This window comes from Brassica napus, chromosome A7 (genome assembly GCF_020379485.1).
Source record: "Brassica napus cultivar Da-Ae chromosome A7, Da-Ae, whole genome shotgun sequence".
NCBI lineage: Eukaryota > Viridiplantae > Streptophyta > Magnoliopsida > Brassicales > Brassicaceae > Brassica > Brassica napus.
Window position 1 is genome coordinate 20,232,771 of NC_063440.1, and position 12,368 is coordinate 20,245,138.

The following is a 12,368-nucleotide window of genomic DNA, read 5'->3' on the forward strand; positions in this document are numbered from 1 at the left end:
TCAACGACGTAGTTAATAGCTGGCAAAAAAAAAAGTTCTGAAGTTCTAACGACAAAATATATGACCCAACAGAAACGGCACGACGTTCACGTTTTTTACCATTAGTTTTAATTCCCAACAACCTACCGTTTAAGAAAAAAATAAGGAGAACGCAAGTCGTTTTAAATGAAAATGACCCAGCGAATTGGCATTTGGTCCCAAAAGAGGATAAGATCATCATCACGTGATCGAAAGTCAGAACAGCCCTTATCTTCTTTCTCCTTCCTCCCGTCGGATCATAACAAGAAGAAGACAATTCAATCCTCTTTCCTGATTTTTTTTTGGGATCATTTTCTCCTGTTTTTCTTTTCGAGATTTCACCAAATACAAATTTATATATTCGATAAAGACAAAGCTTATTCTTGTCCTTTTTTTCGGACAACTTTTTTTTGTGCTGTAATAAAATCAAACTGGGCTTTGTCGTGAAATTTAATAAATCCTCCTTGGCCGTAGAAAATTTCCAAAAAAAAAAAAAAGGAATTGGGAGATGCAGACAGGAAGATGAATATGAAGCGCTAGTTGTATTTTGTTTGTGCAAAATCATTAAGTGTGGAGTTTGTGGATGCAACATCTTCTTGGGGTCAGCTTCCTTTCTTTTCTCCTGATTTTTCTCAGAATATTCTAATTTTTCTTCTTCTATTTTTAAAAGTTTGTTCCTTTTGTGATTGAAAATTAGTTTTATAAATCTGCAAAATCTCTCTCTCTTTTTTTTCTTCTTTTAATTTCTGTTTCACATGGATCAATCAATCTCTTCAGTTTTCAAATAGATCATTGGATCTTTGTTAATTTTTTTTTTGTAGTAGCCATCTCTGTTTTGGGGAAATAAGTAAAGTTTCATTCTTTACATTCTTTCTTTTTTTTTTGGTTAACCATCTTCTCTTTTTTAGGAAGTAAGTAAAAGTTTGAATCTTTTACATTCTTTGTGATGTAATGAATGAATGAATGAATGAATGTTTCTCTTTTCTCATTTTTGATGTATTTCAAATTTTTATGCAGAAAAACTTGTGATGCTAAACATTTGGATTCAGTGAAGAAATAGAGATTGGTTTTTGGTTCAATTCTTAATAATCATGGTGGAGCCTTACGAGACACGTAACAACAACAACGGTGAAGCTTATCAGATGGTTAGGTACCAGAGTTACAACCATCACAATCCCACAATACCATCGTTACCACTCCTGGATTTGAGAGTGTTCTATGTCAGAATCAGCAACTTCAAGGTGGATGATTCCACTCCTGAGGTCCTCACCATCACCCACGTCCCTCTTGATCCAGACTCTCTCCTCGAGATCAACGGCGTTCGAATGAGCATTCACTCCGAAGGAGTCTCCTCTCAGCTGAGGCGAGACCGTGTTGATAAGAAATCAGAGGAAGCTACTTTCATCAGCACGGACAACATCAGGCTATCTGGTAGTGTGAAGTTCGAGGTATGTGACAAGGAGGAGCTTGTTTTGTCTGGAACGTTGGAGATGTCTGGTAGTAATGGCTTCACAGGGGAGTCTGCTAAGCACAGTGTGAAGCGGTGGGGGATGAACTGTGAAGCTGAGATCACTGCAGGGTCTGGTTTCTTGAAGGAGAAACACATTGGTTGTTCTGAGTTGTCATCATCTCCGTTGCCGAGTATTGAAGTGTACGTCACTGGTTGCTTCTCAGGAACGCCTATTATTCTAACCAAGACGCTTCAGCTTGGTTTCAGGAAGAAGCACAGTAGAACGAGTGCGTTGGATTCGATTCCAGAGTATGAAAGTGGTGAGTCTCAGAAAGGCAGCTCATCTGAGCTTGATTTTCAGGTATGTTTCAAATTGCTGTTTCTCAAGATTATTATTATAATGGTTTGTTTGTTTCTATCTTGAAGACATTGAATGCTTTTACCTAGGAGATGAGTCTTGTTAGTCATGGTGTGTATTAAGTTTTGTTCATGGTTGTGTTGACACATGTGTGTACTTTTAGGAAGATGATTCGTTTTAGATATTGAAGTGGACCAACTTTGTGATAAATGATCATGTGATGTATGGGGTCTGACACGTTTTACAAGTCAGTAGATAGCTCTCTCTCTCTCTCTCCCATTTGTCTGTTGTCTTTGATTTTTAATATCTGAATTCTTATCCTTCTGTCTGCTACAGTCAGTTTTGAGGACTCATTGGTTGAAAAATCCTGATTATCACAATATAACTTTAGTTTATGCATAAACTGACTCTGGATAATGTTAATAGTTTCCTTAAGTGTTTATATCTTCCTCATGGAGCAAAGAATAATACCATTAGCCTCTGTTCTACTGAATGGTCATTGTATTCTTTGCTTGACTATGTCTATAAATAAATGTCTCTGTTGCTGAGTTGTTCTTTGCAGTGTTTTGTCCTAAGTATGGGACTTTTTTTTTCTTTCTTTTGTGGCTTTTGTTTGTGTAGGTAACAGAATATGGAAGCTATAAACAAGAGTATGAAGGAGAATACGGAGACATGTATATGGGAAGAGAGTACGCAGATGGTGAAGATGGGGAAATGTCGTGGTTCAATGCGGGTGTGAGGGTTGGTGTGGGAATTGGACTTGGTGTATGTGTAGGTCTGGGCATTGGGGTTGGCCTTCTTGTGCGTACCTATCAATCAACCACCAGAAACTTCAGAAGAAGGCTTATCTAGTCTTCTTCACTCAATTCACCTCCTTAAGCATCTTCTCCTTTGCCTCTCTCTCTCTCTAACTCCACTCCATTGCAGATCTCTTTTTGACTGATAGTCTAATACCTAATACTGCTGTGTAGTAGCATAATCTTTCTTGGTATGTGTGTTTTTGTTTTATCTTTGTGCCTTAAAATTTTGAGAGGAATCATTGTCTTTTTTTTTTTTTCTTGTTTGTTGAGATTCAGACTGAAAGAAAACAAAGTTTGTTATTGGTATTGCCTGCTTCCTGTAAATATAAAAATGCTTTTGAGTGTAAAGTTCTTGGATTCACTTTCAAGCCCTGCCAGTGTTACTTATAACACAAATCCTTTTATTCAGTCACTCTTCTAAGATCTCATTATTAATTTGATTAAAAACAAACACAAACCCCCATGGGAAAATAAAACTAATAAAATTAGAAGCTTATAGAATAAAATCATATTTGATTCCCAAACAACCTTTTCAGACAATGTATGTCATCAGCAATAACAACGCTACTGTTGTAGTAATAATATAATCTGATGATGATTTTTCTTAATGACAAACACTCCCAAAAAAAAACGACAAGAGCAATAGTGTTTTGTCATGATTCAATGACGTTGTTGACTGAAAAGAGAACGGCTGATGATACCAGTAGCTTCCAGGTAACGATCAACACATCTAGAGACACAGCTGCTCTCACCACTGCTGAGGCTCGATCCTGGCTTTGTTATGCATTTATCAAAGCATTTTTCTCTCATGGTCTCGATGAGCTCCTTAGCGTAAGCTTCAGCGAGCTGCGCCTGAATTTGTTCCATCAGTGCCTCCGGAGATGGAGAAGCACCCATCGGCGGCGACGATGACGAGTACGAGTCCATTTACTTTCTAAAGATCGAAAAGAAACATAAAATAATCTATATAAGTACACAAAATTGGCAAGTAGAATCAATCATTGAATCGATATTCAACTACACGAGAGAAAGAGAGAGAGAGGTGATCCAAGATTACCGTATAATTCAACGAGATCGGTTGTTCTTGAGGGTTTAGTTTTTACCTCACGGAAGATATGTTTTCCCTTTATTTAGGGTTTCTCTCTTGACGGGCTTTTGATATTATTTTAGTGGGCTTGGATTAAATAAAAGATTAGGCCCATTTAGGATTAACTATTGATGACAACACACAAGAATCTCGGCTACTTCTTTTTTTAGAGCTTTGTTTCGCTGGACGTTTGTTTTGGGAGTTTTGAAAACTGTTTGTTTAGGACTTTCCCCAGTATATTAACACAAATTTAGACGACAGAAAAAAAAAGGGAAAAGAGAAGCAATTGTAATGTTAACTTCTTTTTTTTTCAAAGGGTTTAGAGGCAAAATTGAGGCTAAGAATCCCTTTTTACAAATACATCATATCATGCGAGTCGCTTGGATAAATAACCTTATCAGAATGCGAGAACAAGTTCAATTCAAGAAAATAGTTTCATGCTCATGCAGCGGATCAATGAACTAATTGTACAGTCTCTCTTATTAAACCAACTTGCGACAAGAGTTGATTCGATCAAATAAATCATACAAATAATACTCCAATGCATGCCTGTTTGTTTTGCTAAACAGTCTGCAACGCCGATTGATTCTCTATGCTTGAACTTGTATTTTGCTTAACACTCAACAGGAAGATTACAAGTAAAAAAACCTCAAAAACCAGGCAAAAATGAAAGGTCAGCGATTCCTGAGGGAAGATTGGCAATGTTATTTAGAAGAGCCAGTCTGTTCTTCCTCACTCTTTCTTCCTCCTGCAGCAACCAGTTATTAAAGTCAAAACCATAAAGGCTCTCTCTCTCTCTAATTAAAAACTTGAGCACAATGTGTGAACAAACAAAGTTTCAGCTTACCACCATCACAAACACATTGTTGAAGAAATCCTCCAGCGGCTCCACCAACTGCGTCGATATCTCAGTGAACTCCTCGATTCCTATGCCTGGATACAAAATTGGAAAGCAGTGAGAGAAATTTGAGTTTTCTATGATTGAACCATTCCGGTATTAGAGAAGGAAATTGAATTACCACTGTGAATTCGATCTTTGATGGAGGTGTAAATGCTCCACAGCTCTTTCTCTTGAGAAGTCTCAAATACAGCCTCATCCACCTGATTATTTTTGCATCATTCAATGTTAGAAGCTGCAAGTTTCACAGATGCTCTTTCGCCATTTTATCAGACAGAAACTTCAAATACCTCAACTCCAACATCAACATCTTTCCCACGGACAATTCGTGTGGGACGAGAATATGCTTCCACTATCTTCGGAAAGATCTCACCTTTGCTTAGCTTTTCCATCTGCAATGCAAGGCATCAGCAAAATTTTAGCTTCTTAATGAGCAAATTCAATATGTTTTGAGCCTATCAACTGCGTAACAACATTCCAAACCATAAGTTAACAACGTTTCAGGTTTAGTGAACCACCAGCATATTGAGAGGAAGCAATTGCTATAAGGAACAGATAAACCTCTCTTTGTAAAACTACCGTGCTACTGTAGGAACCCGTTGACTTTTTAAGGCCATAAACCAATCCCATTTTCTGCTGACAACAGATCAGAAAACACCATCTTCCTTACCCAATATAAATATCCAGTCTGGTTTCTAGTCTCTCTAATACTAAAAAGCAGATGAGCTTTATTTAAATAAAACTGATCCCACCGTCATAATGATGCAACATACTTCACAATTATCACCTAATCCCATATATACTCACTATTGGATCATCTCTCAATCCAATTACCTCGTATGCTGTTCGTGCTGCCAGACAAGGATCATTCCCACGCTCTGCAAGGACAGACCTAACTACTTCAGGGCTTACTCCGTTGTCAACCTATAAAAGGGATCCAACATTGTTTCAAAAACTAGACACTAAAGTCATTTAGTTTCAAGAACCAATGAATTGTATCCAATAGAATTAGAAAGCGAAAAGACAAGCATAACGGAATGTTTCACAAACCAGAAGCTGTTCCAGTCTTCGAGTAACAAATTGATACACCTAAAAACAATAAAACAGTTAATTATGTCAAGAACGTTTTTCAGATGATGGCTTGCAACCTATAAATGGGGAAACAATATTTTTGACCCAACTCAACAGCTATGAGAGTACTTGATTCTTACATCGTCTAAAGTGTTTGCCTCAACCTTTACTGGTTGTACACTGGCTGCAATTTCTAGAGCATGTTTAAAGTTGACATTTTTATCCTTCTCAACCAAAATCTGAACCTGTAGCATACGTTATTGATTGGTATCCATAAGGCTCATGCAACCATAAAATGACAAATCATAACTTCTTTTTTAGATCAGAACATCTACAAACTTACTAAGCCATAAGATATTCTTCTAAGGCCAAATGGGTCATTTGTTGAACTTGGCTGGCAACCAGCAGCAAATAGACCAACGAGGCTATCCAATCTAGAAACAAGCACAAGTTTTAGTATTATATGATCACAATAATATCAGAAGTATGTGTAATTTAGCTCTGCACCAAATCAGCAACAAGGTCATTTTGGAATAGAAATATATTGGAGGGACACTTAAAGTTGAAGCTTTCACATTACCTATCACCTATTGCCAAAACCATTCCTGCATCTGTTTTAGGGATGACATCTCTAGAAAATCTAGGAAGTGTGATTTCCAGCAAAGCTTCTGCAATCTGCACCCCAGAGGAAACGATTGTTGTACAATAGACCACATGCTAGATGTACACCATAGTAGGCTAGTAGCTAAAGACTATCAACTATTATAGAAAGAAGCAGCCACAAGTCCTTTACCTGCTCTGAATAGCCATCTCTGAGAGCATAATGACGAGCCATTATTCCTGACAGGGCAGTAAATTCTGTAACCACAGCAGTTGCAAGGTCTGACAGAGCAAGTGAGGCAGCCTCCTCCACAACCGGAAGCAGATCTTCATCAATTTCGAGGGCCAAACAAAGCTTAGTTACCATCTTTTCTAGACGGTTCATCTTATCCAGCATCGTCCCCAGCTTTTCCTATAGATTCACATAAACATGAATGTAACGCTTGTGTTGTATGTGCTATTAATTTCAAATTACATCGCTTGTTTTTCTTACTTCTACGAGTACTGAAGCATTAAAACCGCTGTGAAACTTACGTGGAAAAGAATTCCCTTAAGCTGATCTCGAAATTCAGAAAACCTTTTCCTTGTGTCCACCTCATAGAAGAACTTCGCATCTTCATAGCGTGCCCTGTAAAAGTCAAACATTGCCATTGGATGCTTTTGACTTGGTCTAGATCATCTATCAATTGAGTAAAGATTTTAGTCACTTATTATTACACATCTCAACCTGAGAACTGCTTCATTTCCTTTCCTCACCACATCCTCATTAATTGCACCATTAGCAACCTAAAGCAAGTCACTATCTTTCGTTAGCTATTAACAACTTGTTGTGCCATTTCAAAAAGCATGCAACAGAAGAAAATGCAAGGCCAGAGTGTCGTACAGCAATAAAGTAAGGCAATAGCTTTCCACTCTCATCAGTAATGGAAAAATATTTCTGGTGCTTCTGCATAACCTGGAGGGTTACAGTATAATAAGGCAACGAATTAGATATGCATACTTGACAGAGAGTTAAGAGAAATTATGAGCAAATTACACGGTATAAAGAGCTTACAATAGTTAATAGCTCCTCTGGTAATTCTAAAAATGATTCCTTAAACTTTCCAATTAATGGCACAGGAGCTTCGACGAGATTTGCAACCTGGAGAACACCATGAATTAAATTAACTTCTTTGTAAAGATGTGAATATAATGTCTTGGAGCCATTTTAGAGCATATCACTGATAACGCCATAAGTTACCTCATTAAGTAAGTTCTGCTGGACAACAACTTGCCCATTTACACTTTTTGCTAATGCATTTGACTTGTCAAGAATGATTTTCTTCCTTTCCTGTAAATTATGTTAACAAATCACATAGATCCATAAATAGAAATCTAAAAGAAAAAAAACTGGCCATCCTGCTGAAAGTTACAAAAAAATGAAAAAGTTGAAACAATGGTTAGAGAAGAATATATGAAGGGCATGCCTCAATCTCAATATTGATTCCAGCATTCCTCATAGTATCTTCATAGGACTCTGCAGTATCTACCTGCCAATAAGACCATAAAATGCACATTTAAAGCATGAGATCCAAATATGCCTATAGACGAGTCCACGACGGTGCAGACTAAATTCATACCAACAGTGTTGCTGAAGCAGTGTTGCGAAGTCCGAAAGAAACATTTCCACTGCATTTTGAAAACGAAACAAATATTAAAAAAAACTAATATTTCATTTAGAAATAATATTGAAATCCCAACTGCTAGAGGAAGATAACGATATGCAAAATATTTAATTAAGAAGCGTGGATACTCGAGTGTAGCCAAGTAAACATACCTTGTGTTGCCAGCAAAGCAGAATGGTACAACCAGATCCCCATGTAAGGCCATAACCCAGCGAACTGGCCTGCTAAACATTACCTGCTTACCAGAAGACAAATAGCAGTAATTAAAATCCTTGTTTTACTATTGAGCCTATGGGTATATAAACTAACAAATGAGTATCTCGTTTAATGTTACATACTGACGAGTTCCAGCGCATTGACTTTGGGAACGATATTTTAGCCAGTATACCTGGTAATTCTTCTGACAGGACCTACAATACACAAGATCACAAAAATTGTATCCTTAGCAAATTAATTGTAGTTTTCCTTTGAGGAAAAACTCAAATGCCAATATAGTGAAGCACAGGTCTTGGAACGCTAAAACTACAAGCTCACCTATTAAAACGAAGAAGGATATGTGAACATTAATAATTTGTTAAACTAGGATATAAAAATGTCAAGTAGATTTCTCTGTCCTAATTCATAAAACATGAAAATAATAGTTCCTAAGCTCAACATGAGGAGTCAAGGAAGAGAACCTCCAACGCAAGTCGAGCTGGCTGTGTAACTCGTGCGTGAACATATTCTGTCTTCCCTGAAAAAAAAAAGACAAAAAGATGAAAAATGAAAAAAAAAAAGCTAAACAAAGAAAGCAGAATAGGGAATTTGATTATGGAGATGCACCAACCGTCAACTTTTCTGTACAATTTTTCCAACGGAACGCCATATCTACGGCTAAAACCATCTGCAGCCTGGCAAATTAGAACACCGAGAAATTGATTACATATCTTAAGGCAGTCAATGCTTGCTAAAAAACACAAGCGTATCTAAAGGCCAGTGTATAAGTAATTCATATGCTTTTTCCTTCAATTCCAGCACTGTCTAAATACTTTCAATAGTCAATTTAATTAGCCTAGCCGTGCCTGAGGAGCAGAAAGGACCAAAGCGAAAGAAAAACCTTTGTAGGATTTCCTTGATCATCAAACGCTTTAGACGCAGGGGGTCCTCGAACTTCAACCTCCTCTTCCAGCTGCTTAGGGGACATAGCATCAACTAGAACCTGAAAAAGGGGCTGTCAGTTTACCATGGTCTAAGAAGAAGAATGCGTTCCAAAAAGCTTCAAGACTTCCATGATTTAACACAATAACCCACAACCCAAAAACTTCAGATAGGTTTCTTTAAATTTTACATTCTCACATAAAATACAAGGGGACAACAATCTAAAAGAATAAACAGGAAGATTTGGTGTCAACCAGCACTTTATCTGTAAGATTGGATTTATGTTGTTATAGAGCTGACATTGTAGCAATAACATGTAAAAGTGAGACATATTATTAATTACCACTAGCCTACGAGGTGTGCCAAATGCTTTCACAACGCCATGCCGCAGTCTTTGGTTCTCTAACAATTGTACGACTAAAACCCTGAGCTGCACGATTAACAAGGATTATTACTCGATGCCCAATCTATCAGAAGAAAGCTAACACAAAAGTCCCTATGAGTCAGCGATAGAGGGAAATTTTAAGTTTTTCGAAATGAAGTGAAAATATACTTGTTCGCTAGCATTGATAACATCTGGAGGTGGCATCTCTTCAGTCCCTATCTCAATGATAAATGATCTTGGATCCTCAGGAACCTGTGACGATTGAAAACAGCATAAACAACAAAAGAGGAAACCATATCTTATTTAACAACTTCAGAAATGTTTTCATAACAGAACATATGAACAACTAGTACTGAAGATATTAGCGTCACAAGAATATTTCGCCGACTAATATCCCACGATTAATCAAAAATGAAATAATCAGCAACAAAGCTCCGATTGTAAATTCTCAAATTAGAAAACAGGGACAACCTTTTCAGCCACATTTTCCAAAGCTGCTCCGTGGTGAATGGGAGGAATATGTTCAGAGGCAACACCAAGAGGATGTCCAAGAGATTCACGTGTCTTTAACCACAGTTGGGCACATTGGCGAGCCAAGCTATTCTTTCAAAAATGATGCATAGAATCACAAATAAGCACATATTTACAAGTAAAAACTTGTTTAAATCATTTCAGTAATACACTTTCAGAAAATGGAACAGATCTTACCTGCGCATTCGACCAAAATAACGAGCACGTTCAGTTACACCGACGAAACCTCTAGCATCTAAGATGTTAAAAGCGTGAGATGTCTTCAGTAGCTGGTCATACCTAGCACATGCCCCCCAAGCAATTTTGTTAAATTCAAGAGGCAGTAGTTAAATATAAAGAAGACAATGGACGACCATAAGCATGTGATAAACATACGCAGGGATTGGAAGGCCTAAGGCAAGCAAGGAACGTGCTTCTTCGTCAAAAGAATCGAAATGCTTTTGAAGACGGTCCACGCTAGCATGCTCAAGATAATATGAGCTCATTTCCTTCCTGCAAACACCCAAATATCAGTCTGGAAACAGGATTACACAGGATAATTTTGATACTGTATGATGAAATATCCACAAGTCTTTTACTCATTTTCCAAGAAAAGTTCCCCGTAAGTGATTCCATCAGCATATAAAATCTTCTTGAAATGGTCAACTTCCTGTCAGTTAACACAAAAGGCTAATTTAAGGCAAACTAAAAGAACCTAAAAGGAAAAATGTGTGCATCCTTGATAAAAGAAAGATAAAGTAAGAAAGAGGGTACAAAACTGACCTGAAGCAACATGAGGATGCGCTCAAGCCCATAAGTTATTTCAACAGATACTGGAGACAGCTGAAGGCTTCCAGCCTAGAACGAAGCAAAGTTTAGAATTGTCGTTCTAGATAGAGAGTAAAAGGTAGAATTTACCCTAATCTACATTTGATTTTTAGAAATGTTTTAACATAAAATGAAAAATTACCTGCTGAAAGTAAGTAAACTGAGTGATTTCCATACCATCCATCCAAATCTCCCAGCCCAATCCCCAAGCACCAAGCACCTGTAAGTCATTCAAATGAACAGACACTGCCACGCTCTAAGCCCTCTCTGACAATATAGTGAGAAATGGAAAACCTCGTATTATGAATTTGACAAATTACCGGACTCTCCCAATTGTCTTCGACAAACCGTATATCGTGTTGAGTCACATCAATTCCTATAAAGGGAGTACAAGAAATAGTAGTAAGCAGAGATACCGAGAGGGAGTTTCCTCCAGAGATGCACCATAAAGACAACCTTATCATAACCAAATAGTTACCAGCATAAGGAGAAAAATTCAAAATAGTATTGTGCATATACAAGTAACATTGAAAGTCTCAAAATTTATGATCAAACCGAGACATCTAAGTGAAAGCATTTCAAGGGGAAAGACGTATGCGAGTACCTAAAGCAGAGAGACTGTTGATAAAGAGGTCTTGAGAGTTCCCAGGATCAGGTTTCAAGATGACCTGAAACTGAGTGTGCCTTTGAAGCCTATTGGGATTCTCTCCATATCGACTATCATCAGGACGTATGCTAGGCTCCACGTAGGCAACATTCCATGGCTCAGGACCAAGAACCCTCAAAAACGTGGAAGGATTCATAGTGCCAGCTCCAACCTTAAAAGACAAGTTAACAAGTAATGAGAATAGTCAATAATCGCAGAGGAGAGAGAGAGAGAGAGAGAGAGAGAGAGTTTAAATGGTGAAGACTAACCTCGGTGTTGCTGGGCTGCATAACGGCGCATCCAACAGAAGCCCAATACTCCTGAAAAAGAGTAGAGAGTGAAAGAAGTTTTGTTATGAAGGATGAGTCTTAACATTAATTCACACTGTACACTATAGTTCTGTTTATATACACGTTAAGATTAGCTAACGTACACTCTAACTATATAACTGACTGCTAACATGCGCATAGATGCATACACACATCTAATCGAATGATTAAGAGTGGAATTGGGGAGGATGAGGAGGGAGAACGAAACCTGGAGGCGTTGAATTGCTTGTTGGAATGTAGGGATAGAGACGGAGTTGCTGTGACTATCACCATCGGGCTTGCGATGGGAAGTATGATGATGAACATTGGAGGAGACGGCGGTGCGGTGAAATCGGCGGTAAGGGGATCGAGGAAGGTGGCGAGGGAGGTGGAGGAAGCGAGGAGAGGCGTGAGGACGGAGGAAGGAGGAGATGATGAGAGGGAAAGAGAGAGAGAGGATGGCCATGAATGAGCAGAAGACTTTTGAAGGTTTATCCGAATGCTGCTGCTGCTGCCCCCAGTGATATTGGGTTTTTCATTAGAGAAGAAGAGAGACGACCCGGTTCATTTCAATAACCAATCCGAATAGAAATCAAAAATCCAAAATG

General features: G+C 38.1%; 3 protein-coding genes across 5 annotated transcripts; 1 reads left to right on the forward strand and 2 right to left on the reverse strand.

Annotated features, from left to right (window-relative positions):
- Nucleotides 1-198: 198 nt before the first annotated feature.
- Nucleotides 199-2,974, forward strand: BNAA07G21830D (uncharacterized protein At1g01500). Of its 3 annotated transcripts, none has more exons than XM_013793445.3 (3): nucleotides 199-619; nucleotides 1,036-1,829; nucleotides 2,448-2,974. In XM_013793445.3, exons 2-3 carry the CDS (start codon nucleotides 1,110-1,112, stop codon nucleotides 2,676-2,678), a joined length of 951 nt encoding a protein of 316 aa, XP_013648899.1. In that variant the 5' UTR covers nucleotides 199-619; nucleotides 1,036-1,109; the 3' UTR covers nucleotides 2,679-2,974. The 3 variants fall into 3 exon arrangements, with proteins under 3 accessions (XP_013648899.1, XP_048591735.1, XP_048591736.1); XM_048735778.1 differs by having other exon boundaries at nucleotides 609-929; XM_048735779.1 differs by lacking the exon at nucleotides 199-619 and adding an exon at nucleotides 731-865.
- A 145-nt stretch (nucleotides 2,975-3,119) lies between these two features.
- On the reverse strand, nucleotides 3,120-3,560 carry LOC106357010 (mitochondrial import inner membrane translocase subunit Tim13). Its single transcript, XM_013796702.2, has one exon. It carries the CDS (start codon nucleotides 3,551-3,553, stop codon nucleotides 3,287-3,289), a length of 267 nt encoding a protein of 88 aa, XP_013652156.1. The 5' UTR covers nucleotides 3,554-3,560; the 3' UTR covers nucleotides 3,120-3,286.
- A 610-nt stretch (nucleotides 3,561-4,170) lies between these two features.
- Nucleotides 4,171-12,306, reverse strand: LOC106353665 (glycine--tRNA ligase, chloroplastic/mitochondrial 2). The gene is made up of 34 exons (XM_048735777.1): nucleotides 11,990-12,306; nucleotides 11,722-11,772; nucleotides 11,411-11,624; nucleotides 11,127-11,182; nucleotides 10,949-11,026; nucleotides 10,762-10,836; nucleotides 10,578-10,648; nucleotides 10,375-10,491; nucleotides 10,177-10,278; nucleotides 9,940-10,066; nucleotides 9,637-9,720; nucleotides 9,427-9,513; nucleotides 9,043-9,144; nucleotides 8,773-8,836; nucleotides 8,624-8,679; nucleotides 8,285-8,356; nucleotides 8,099-8,181; nucleotides 7,902-7,950; nucleotides 7,749-7,811; nucleotides 7,523-7,612; nucleotides 7,337-7,423; nucleotides 7,166-7,237; nucleotides 7,010-7,068; nucleotides 6,817-6,910; nucleotides 6,476-6,694; nucleotides 6,263-6,357; nucleotides 6,026-6,116; nucleotides 5,823-5,927; nucleotides 5,662-5,700; nucleotides 5,446-5,535; nucleotides 4,902-5,003; nucleotides 4,733-4,814; nucleotides 4,561-4,646; nucleotides 4,171-4,461 (listed from the first exon to the last, which is right to left on the reverse strand). The coding sequence occupies exons 1-34, from the start codon at nucleotides 12,224-12,226 to the stop codon at nucleotides 4,363-4,365; spliced, it is 3,198 nt and encodes a 1,065-aa protein (XP_048591734.1). The 5' UTR covers nucleotides 12,227-12,306; the 3' UTR covers nucleotides 4,171-4,362.
- Between the last annotated feature and the right edge of the window lie 62 nt (nucleotides 12,307-12,368).

Excerpts from the sequence above, each read along its gene's own strand:
- BNAA07G21830D (XM_013793445.3), top strand. The coding sequence starts at position 1,110 with ATGGTGGAGCCTTACGAGACACGTAACAACAACAACGGTGAAGCTTAT. Across the intron at positions 1,830-2,447 it reads CATCTGAGCTTGATTTTCAG|GTAACAGAATATGGAAGCTA; the intron begins GTATGTTTCAAA and ends TTGTTTGTGTAG.
- LOC106357010 (XM_013796702.2), bottom strand. The coding sequence starts at position 3,553 with ATGGACTCGTACTCGTCATCGTCGCCGCCGATGGGTGCTTCTCCATCT.
- LOC106353665 (XM_048735777.1), bottom strand. The coding sequence starts at position 12,226 with ATGGCCATCCTCTCTCTCTCTTTCCCTCTCATCATCTCCTCCTTCCTC. Across the intron at positions 10,067-10,176 it reads TATTTTGGTCGAATGCGCAG|CTTGGCTCGCCAATGTGCCC; the intron begins GTAAGATCTGTT and ends TTGAAAGAATAG. Across the intron at positions 4,815-4,901 it reads ATGTTGATGTTGGAGTTGAG|GTGGATGAGGCTGTATTTGA; the intron begins GTATTTGAAGTT and ends AAAAATAATCAG.